This window comes from Anopheles merus, chromosome 2L, assembly GCF_017562075.2.
Source record: "Anopheles merus strain MAF chromosome 2L, AmerM5.1, whole genome shotgun sequence".
Taxonomy (NCBI): domain Eukaryota; kingdom Metazoa; phylum Arthropoda; class Insecta; order Diptera; family Culicidae; genus Anopheles; species Anopheles merus.
In genome coordinates this window covers 7,180,511-7,189,680 of record NC_054083.1, presented here as the reverse complement: position 1 = coordinate 7,189,680, position 9,170 = coordinate 7,180,511, and the positions used below count along the sequence as shown (strand labels likewise).

At 38.7% G+C, this 9,170-nt stretch overlaps 1 protein-coding gene across 6 annotated transcripts; it reads left to right on the top strand.

Annotated features, from left to right (window-relative positions):
• The first annotated feature begins 1,584 nt into the window (after positions 1-1,584).
• On the top strand, positions 1,585-8,907 carry LOC121593155 (myoferlin). 6 transcript variants are annotated; one of them, XM_041915279.1, is made up of 19 exons: positions 1,585-2,042; positions 2,193-2,296; positions 2,350-2,515; positions 2,580-2,709; positions 2,768-2,957; positions 3,017-3,684; positions 3,749-3,877; positions 3,944-4,408; positions 4,472-4,612; positions 4,744-4,944; positions 5,021-5,278; positions 5,348-5,737; positions 5,801-5,991; positions 6,055-6,273; positions 6,341-6,946; positions 7,042-7,162; positions 7,298-7,648; positions 7,762-7,862; positions 8,602-8,907. In XM_041915279.1, the coding sequence occupies exons 1-19, from the start codon at positions 1,984-1,986 to the stop codon at positions 8,816-8,818; spliced, it is 4,707 nt and encodes a 1,568-aa protein (XP_041771213.1). In that variant the 5' UTR covers positions 1,585-1,983; the 3' UTR covers positions 8,819-8,907. The 6 variants fall into 6 exon arrangements, with proteins under 6 accessions (XP_041771213.1, XP_041771212.1, XP_041771210.1 ...); XM_041915276.1 differs by having other exon boundaries at positions 1,586-2,042; positions 2,157-2,296; XM_041915274.1 differs by having other exon boundaries at positions 1,586-2,042; positions 2,149-2,296.
• The last annotated feature ends 263 nt before the right edge of the window (positions 8,908-9,170 follow it).

Below are 9,170 nucleotides of genomic sequence, written 5' to 3'. Positions count from 1 at the left end.
TCATAGTTCTTACGCTTAATTGTAGTAAGTTCGTAATCTAAACTCATCAAATCACGACGATCACTGAACTTCTTCACCAACACTTCTTTGATTGCTGACCAATCAAATCCTACATTACTGGCATGTAAAGCGTCCGATGCCGCACCAATTATTTTTCTACGCACTGTACGTTCTATTATTCCAAATTGCGTCGGGCAATTTGCAAATGCGGAATAGTAGTTGTATATTCCGTCGACATCCTCAACCCAGGTGTTGAGATGTTTCGGGTTACCGTCAAATTCCGGCAACATTTTAAGGATGTCAGGGACCTGTCCCATTTGTATGAAGAATTTCATTTCTTCTTGGCGTTGTTCCATTTTTTTTCTAACTAGATTCTAACTAGGTAGACGTAGATTACAAAAAAAATGATCGAACGGTCTTTCACGATGAATAAATTAGTGCACCTATTCGCGCTACAACACCGCAAATCACCAGTTGGAAGGCAATAGCTCTAAGGCTGGGTGTCGTATTCTCTGGTTGAACAAAGACAGCTATAGGTAGCTTCACTCCAGTACTAGGAGCTTATACGTTTACTAATTTTTTTCTTTTAATTCGGGCGCCAGTTATCGAGTCGAGTCGCTTCTCTTCGGAGGTTGCTTACAGACTGAGTTTATTCTACCAAAAATATCCATTACATATGTGTTTCACGCATACTTCTAATTAGATCTAACACTATCAACGCAATACTACTTAACGCTATATCTAATAACCTATACAAATACTAATAAGATATTTACAACGTGGTAACTTCGATTCAGCCACAAACACAGCACCAGGCTGTGCACTATTTCAGTATTATCGCAAACCTAAAATTATTTAGCTCCTAGGCGGATGGCGGAAGGGAGTACTTTGGTAACCAATGCGCTGGATCGTAGATTCATATATTGGCCAGATATGCTACACTGAGTTTTGAGAATTATACCTACTTGGCTATGCAAGCAAGAAAAAGGTGAGCAATAATACCACCGACAAACCGACGTGACACTGGCGTTACAAAAGTGTCCCACACGAAAGTACTGTCATTTACCAGTGAGGCGAACACTTCTGTCAAAGTAAGCTCTGTTCACTGCTGCTTCGATGTAAACAACTTTTCTAAATACAAATGGCGAAGGAAGTGTGAGGCATAATTTTGTGAGAATTATTGGACAAAACACCCGGGAACATCATTTTATAAGTTTCCAAATCAATGTAAAAGATGTGAGAAATACATAAAACAATACGCATTGGAATTTGCGAAGAAAAACAAAAAGGGGATTTAGCAGTTTCTTCTCCGTGTCAGTGTAGTAAGCGAATCATTATAGAGATGGCGCTAGTGTTTAACGTATTTTCATTTGAAATAAGGAGACAACTTTTGAAGCTCATTTTGTTCGAAGTGTCACGTCGGTTTGTCGGTGATAATACTTTGCATGTTATGTTAACGAAATTCTAACAAAAAAGTCAAAACTTTACGACGAGTTTTCAATTCCGGACACCACATCCAGTTAAGAATTATAAAAGATTATAAAATTGATTATACAACCTCATAATGAAAGCAGGATTCCAGAATTGATTTAGGAAGAAGGGAATATAAAAGAGCGGAAAAAATAACAAATTGTATAAAATACATCAGTCATGTGCAATACTGCACAATACAGTATGTGAAATGTTGTGTTGTCGCCTGAGTCTGCAATTTCGATCCGTTGGCAAAACAAGCCAGTATAGCAAGACAAGATAAGCGAGCATGGTTGCATTGTGTCTATGGCAACACAAAATATCCATCGATCGCAGCAAACATTCCATGTGAAATTTGCTTACAAACCACATGTTTCAAGATGGAGAACGTACTACAAGAAAATATTTTGTGTGTGCAAAATGATAAACAGGATTTTCTAGTGTCTGCCACTGTTTATAAAGCACGTCATTTGCGAAAACTCAATTGTGATACATTCGTTATGGTTTCCTGTAATGGAAAATATAAACGAACAAGGATTGCATATCGTACGGATAATCCTTATTTCAATGAGGTAATTACTGCTCCTTGCCCTTTATTTACTTTATTGTTAATTGTACTAGTCGTTTTGGCAAGAACAAGTGGCAGAATAAATAATGAATACTTAATTCGCTATGAAGTATTTCAGTTTTTCATTGCATTGCTCTGAACGAAAACTTTGTAGGAAAGGTATCGTGTTTTCATTGTATCGACCTTCGATTTGCACGACCATGCATTCATGCATCGGAGAATTCCATGTAGATCTTAACACCGTGTGGGAACAAGAGAGTAAGTACTAGTCAGAACAATTTAGACGATTTATTCGTATGTACTTGTTACAGATCATGCATTTTTAAAGAAATGGGCAATGTTCGAACCGATTGGAAGAGCCTCGTCGAACGAACTGCACTGTGGCTATCTTCTGATAGATTTAATGATAACTTCCTCGAAAGCGATGTCATTTCCCATTTCATTGGATAATGCGTTAGACTACGACATGATTGAGAGGTATGGAGTGTTTTAGAAAGGAATTTGTATTAAATTTGTGCTAATTTTTAAAACTTTTACACAGAAATAAGCTACTTCCTACGTACGATGCAAACGACGAAGTTCTAAAAGTACGATTTTGCTTCAGTGTTTTTGAAGGGGAGTTTGTTAATAGCGCAGAATATGCTGTCCGTATTTCGTACGCAGGGTTGAAGGTAAGTCTCACTAATAACCTTCTCCACATGGTCATAAAACATGATATTAATTCAACAGGTACGAACAAGTACCAGTTCTTTTGGAAGAAACTGTCGTTGGAATGAAAAGTTATCCTTTGTTGGTAGGTTTCCTACGACCAATCAAATAATTGGGATTGATCTACTCACAACTAATTGCTGTACTAGTATTGTAAAATCAGCAAAAGATATTCATTTCTCTTCTTTATCGAAACGTATCAATGACACATGTAAGTTACATGTATTACGTAGATAAGCAATTTATTTGATTTGCGGTTATTATTTGTAGATAATTTGCCCACGTTTGGACCAGCTTGGATGTATTTGTACAGCGGTACTCAGGAATCACAATATGTTGGCAAACTTTTAGTATCTTTCAATACCGAGGTTTTGTCATTCCAATCGGTACCGGTACACAAAACACAAACCAATCGAGTCTATGAGCCACTTGTCACGTCTAACTACTGGGAAGAGCAAGTTTTTGAAATTAAGCTCTGCATGGTAAATATGCAGCTCTTCGCCGAGCTGTCCACGCGTCAACTATTGGTATATCTTAGCTGTGCTGACATTCGCTCCAAAGCCATAATTCTTAACATAGACAAACAAAAACTAACACAATGTCATCGATCTGTGAATTGTGGTGAGGTTATTATAACACTGAAGACACAAGCACCCGACTATAGGCATAAATATTTTGTACAAGCGACCATCAGTAATTTATATGGTGACATGAAGGAATTCTCGAATCTGTTCAAAAGAGCAATAATCGGGCAAGGTGAAAACAAATTTGATTTGAAAAATCGCAAAATTTTTGACCATTTGCTGGCACAGTTGGAATTGGATTTTATACATGCCTACGAAACAATAGCACAAGGCAATTTCAAGCAACATACAAAATTGGATCAACTGCGTAAAAGCTACATCTTGCAACAATTGGTGGGTATGTTCATGCTATATGTATGTACACTAAAAGATTTAAAAGTGATATACCCGATGGAACTAATGCTCGTGTTTTCGCCAGATGTTGAAGAAATTAGAGATTACTGCAATTAGATCCCGTTTGAGTTCTTCTACCACCTTTCAAGAAGTTTCATTGCTCATTACAGACGTAGACGCTATTTTAAGCTGTTTATTAGTGTTAACAAATGATGTGAGTACTACTAAATAGCTTCCAAGTAAATGTGACACTTTTCCAGTTATTTATTTATTCTGAAAGGATCAAAACCAGTACCCTGACGTCTTGCTACATGTGTATGCGTCTGGTCATTCATCAGTGATTGCAATTGCACGATTCCACATGGTCCATTACCTTCAGTCAAACGCTTCAGGCGTGCCTGGAATACAATGTGGAAAACGATGCACAATACTCCTGAGATCAATACATTGCAATCATTCGTGTCCTGATCATTGCGGTTGTATTTATGTCAAGCTGGACTATCAGTTGCAAATAGGAACCGAACGAAGGGAACAGGAACCTCTCAGCGACTTGATGGTAGTGGAAGATCCCTCATGGGGTGTTACTGATGTTCGACAGCAACCACTGAACAATCATATGATAACAACTTTTGTTCGCTGCAAAATACACGTGTATCAAGGACGGATTTTTGCGGGAGTAGATGAATCTGAACAGTGTAATGTAAAATTAAGTATACTTTTTGAAGATTACGAAATGGCTCTTACGGTAGGTTTTATATAGTTTGTGTAAACTATTACTGGATTTACTGTGTGAGTACTTTCGTTGCAGACACTACCATGCCCGCTTTCATCATTCTGGAATGAAACGATCGATTTTCAGAATGTGCCATTTGTCAGGTCTACTGTGGCGTACAGCAATATTCAGCAATGTACAGTAATATTTATTTTACAGGACGATAAAAAGCTAGCGGTAATTGTGTTGAGTTTTCTGCGGGCATTTGGGTGTTTGCTATGTGAATGTTTGTTTGAATTGTTTGATATGATCATGTCATGTTGATATCCACGAAAATGTAAAAAAAAATCATTTAAATTTCATTCTAGTCAAAAATAGCAATTGGCTGGTTGGAAACATCAATTAAGCCGTTACGAGCAGAAGAACCAAGGGAAAGAAGCAAAGATCAGCCGCATGAAACCCTCAGGACTACAGAACTTCGAATTTTAAATATGACCATGCAATGGATTCCACTTTTTCAACGAGGGATAAAGGTGGCAGAAATACTTGTATCTAGTGAAATAGAGGAGGTTTTTGTCGAACAGCTTACAATTTTTTTATATTATTTTAACAAATCAGTTAACACTAACTATATTAATATTTTAGATTCCTAACTCAGCACAGAAAAGCTGTGAACTGTTGCTAGTACATAGTTTGCCACCAGAGATAGTTCCAACGTTGGTTCCTTTTATAATTCGAGTACGCTTTGTTGGTCTACGACAAATGCAAAAGCGTTCATATGAAAAGTTAAAAAAAGCTAGAATTTTGATATCAATTGGAGATGGTAAGATTATGAGTGGAGTTTCTGAAGCTACTTATGGAAACAGTGCTAACTTTCCGGAAGAATACGAAACATGTTCTGTAGTGAGTAGAAAAACAATAAAAAAATAAAAATAAAAGAAAAATGTAATAACTTTTCGACAATTATTACAGCGGCTTCCAGAGAATCCAAATTATTGGCCTTTGATGATCATCAAGCATGTTTGTTTAACCAAAGAAAAACAGATGAAAATAATCGGCAAAGCCATAGTAAATGCATCTGCATTGCTAAATAATTCAATTGCCAAAAGATCTCCTGCAGATAACACAACTATAATCGAAATAGATCAGGAAGAGAATATAACGAGTATTCCAAAACGTTATGAATTGAATACGTTATTTTTATGGCCAAACGTTCGTGATATGATCGATCAACAGGTTAAAGATTTTGTTGAACCTAAAACATCAACGATAGAGCTGAATGCTGATGCTATGAATCACACATGGTGGACAAAATTTTATGATAACGAACATGCAAAAAAATACAAAAGAGCTATACTTAAGGTGAAATTGCTAAATGAATATTAATACACTTTAAAAGTAACATTTCTTACTAATATTCTACAGATATTTGCTACAGAACTGGAGAATGTCTCAGAATTTCACGGATTCAAAGATTGGAGTGGTAGTTACACATTGCATAAAGTAAAAGACGAAAAGAAAGGTGGCATCGTTAAGCAAGAATATGGCGTTGTTAAAAGTCAGATTCAAATTCATTCTGGCATTAAAACAATGGATCTTAACAAGCAAAACGAAGCGTAAGGCGGCAGTCGTGTATTATATCTGCTTACATTCATTATCAAGTTTTTCCACTATTTCAGCGTGGACAAACGATTAATACCGGTCACCGTGGAATTAGTAGTTGTGGTGTACGTTGTACAGGCTTTAAATCTTACTTCGCGTGATATTATGTCAGAATCAGATGCCTACATAAAATTATCCTACGGCCACCAAAGTGTACGCGATCGTGCATATTACATTCCAAATCAAGCATCCCCCGTGTTTGGGAGGCGGTTCGAACTACGTGGCAAATTGCCAAGGTAAGTATGAAGAACATTATGATTTGAACGTTGTTTATAAGCAAACATATATTTATTTGCACCACAGGGATCAAATATTGCATCTATCAGTGTATGACAGAGACTTTGCCTCCAATGATGACCTAATCGGCAGCACCAACATAGATATCGAGGATCGTTTCCGCAGCAAACATTTACCCTGTTTTGGATTGCCAAACTATTTTACATCGAAAGGCTGCAACAAGTGGCGCCATCAAATGAAACCATCCGAAATGCTGCTTGATTTGTGTGAACGGCATCGAGTGGAGAAGCCACGAATTGAGGGACGCAAGATCATCATTGGGAAAGCAGAATTCGAAGGCGAAGTTCTGACGGCAAATGAGTGCCTAACTGAACAGCTTTGCCTACTGGCGCTTAATAATTTCAAACACGTTGCCAATGGGTTTTCCCTAACGCCAGAACACGTGGAAACACGTTCGTTGTATCATCCCAAGCGGGGTGGCATTGAGCAGGGCAAGGTTCAACTATGGATCGAGTTGTACGAACCAAGCCGTCCGCATCCGTTGCCGATTGACATTACACCACAACTCCCGAAACCTTACGAGCTGCGGCTGATCGTTTGGAACACGGCCGACGTGTTGCTAAATGAGCGCAACATTTTCGGCACGGAGATGAGTGACATCTACGTAAAATGGTACGTACCAATTCATCAAGGTCATGTCCGCCTAAGGGACGGGGTCAATGACAGCCAAGTTACCTTTTCTTTCCCTCCGCTTCGTGTCGTTGCAGTTGGCTACAGGAGTTCACGGAAGCTCAGTACACGGACGTTCATTATCGTTCACTAACCGGGGAAGGAAACTTTAACTGGCGCATGGTGTTTCCATTCCGCTACTCGCCCGCCGATGGGATGGTAGGTAGATTTCATGCTTCGGGTGTTGACCTCCACTGCCCGATCACTGGTGGTGAGAAGATGTGGAAGGTTGCCACCAGCAACATTGGAAATGTTTAGGTAACTTTGATAATTAAGATTTTATTACGCTTTCAGCTAGTGCTCCGTCGCAGAAAGGCTTTCTATGAGCAATACGATACCGAGCTCAAGTATCCCCCAGTATTGACCGTGCAGATTTGGGATAATGACTCGTTTTCGGCGGACGATTTTCTCGGAACGGTGGATCTTAACCTCACGCAACTGCCTGTCCCAGCCAGCACGGCTGATGCTTGCACGCTGGCTCAAAGCCTATCATTAACAGGATCCGGAAGCGGTACAGGTGGCAATGGTGCTTTGAACCTGTTTGTACGTCGCCGTGTCAGAGGATGGTTCCCGGTGCATGGCAACATAGCCTCCAACATCGATACCTGTGATCAAGAACGTCAGTATGACGGTATATCGTTGACGGTGAGTCTTTCCCACGAAGGTGTATCATCAATCGCGTCGAGGGTATGAACTTTTTAATTAAATTATCTACCATTCTTTCCATACTTCTATGGAACCGTTCATGCCAAAATCAGGGTAAAATTGAGCTGGAGCTGGAAATTCTTAGTGAAGAAGATGCTACCCAGAATCCAGTTGGAGTGGGTCGTAAGCCACCGCAGCATCTTCCCGAGCCGCTGTAAGTATAGTTGCAGAATCGGTAGTTAGACCGGGAGCGCCAACATCGAAGAGCATAAAATTCCTTCCATACACCGTCTTGTCCACCGTTAGAAACAACGTGAAACCGTACAAAACAAACTGTCCGCATTTAATACACTGACGACACTGGTAGTCTAAAAAAATGTCCTTCTTCGATTACTCAGCCATCGAGCCATTCAGAGTATCTTCAGACAATCATTGAGATTTTTATGGTTTCGATGGGATTCTATTTGTCTCAATTAATAGCAAAGCAAGTTGCTGACCATACACTTCTTTATTTTTTGTTGATATGGAAGAGAGAGAGAGGGAGAGAGAGAGAAAGGGAGAGATAGAGCGAGAGAGAGAGAGAGAGAGAGAGAGAGAGAGAGAGAGAGAGAGAGAGCGTGGTTTTGGTGTAGACTGATAAACAACTGAACCTTTTTCTTCGCACTGTCTTCGGAATATTTGCACAACAAACAAGAAATTATTTTGGATCTTCATTAATCAATGTAAACATTATATTTCTCGCGTTTCAACACATGGTTGTAATTATTTATGCGTTTCGATGTGTTCGATGCTTTATTACTGTTTCTATCCGCAACGCATCAGCATTATTGTTTGACAAACAACAACTGGTGGGATATTTCCGTCACTTTACGCAGTAGATGTTGAATCTTTTTGTCACTTTCTACCTTGGCTAGAATGTTCATATTTTGATTATTTACACTTTCTTTTTCCAGGCGTCCAGAAGTATCTTTTAATTGGTTACAGCAACCAGCAAAAACATTCAACAAGCTGTTGTGGCCGCGTGTACGAAAATCCTTCATTTGGATAGGAATCACATTGTTGCTGTGTTTGGTTGTTTATGGGTTGGTGATAAATATGCCTACGGTCTTTATGGTGCGATCGTTTGAACAGCGACAATCCACTGCAAGTTCATTTTCCGGAAAATCTTGACTTGGGTAAAAATAATGTATGTATATAATTGATTATTTTTTTTTAATCTTTAATTAAAATATTGATAACTTAAATTGTTGCTCACAATATTACTTATATATTGCCCATTTTGTGTGTAGTAAATGAAAATGATCCAACTTTATAACCCTTATATATGATACATATTCATTGTGTTTGTATTGTCATTCACCGGAGCCAGTTCATATTTGATTTACCTTGCTTTTTCGGCTAACGGCGTTTTTCACACGCCCAAAAGTTTCATATTACATGGCAAAAATAACTGACTGCACTCATGAAATTGTTTAGCTCTTTGAACAAAAAATCGATTTTTATGTAGTAGGAAAATAGGCAC

Excerpts from the sequence above, each read along its gene's own strand:
- LOC121593155 (XM_041915274.1), top strand. The coding sequence starts at position 1,851 with ATGGAGAACGTACTACAAGAAAATATTTTGTGTGTGCAAAATGATAAA. Across the intron at positions 2,958-3,016 it reads GAAACGTATCAATGACACAT|ATAATTTGCCCACGTTTGGA; the intron begins GTAAGTTACATG and ends TATTATTTGTAG. Across the intron at positions 5,992-6,054 it reads CTTAACAAGCAAAACGAAGC|CGTGGACAAACGATTAATAC; the intron begins GTAAGGCGGCAG and ends CCACTATTTCAG.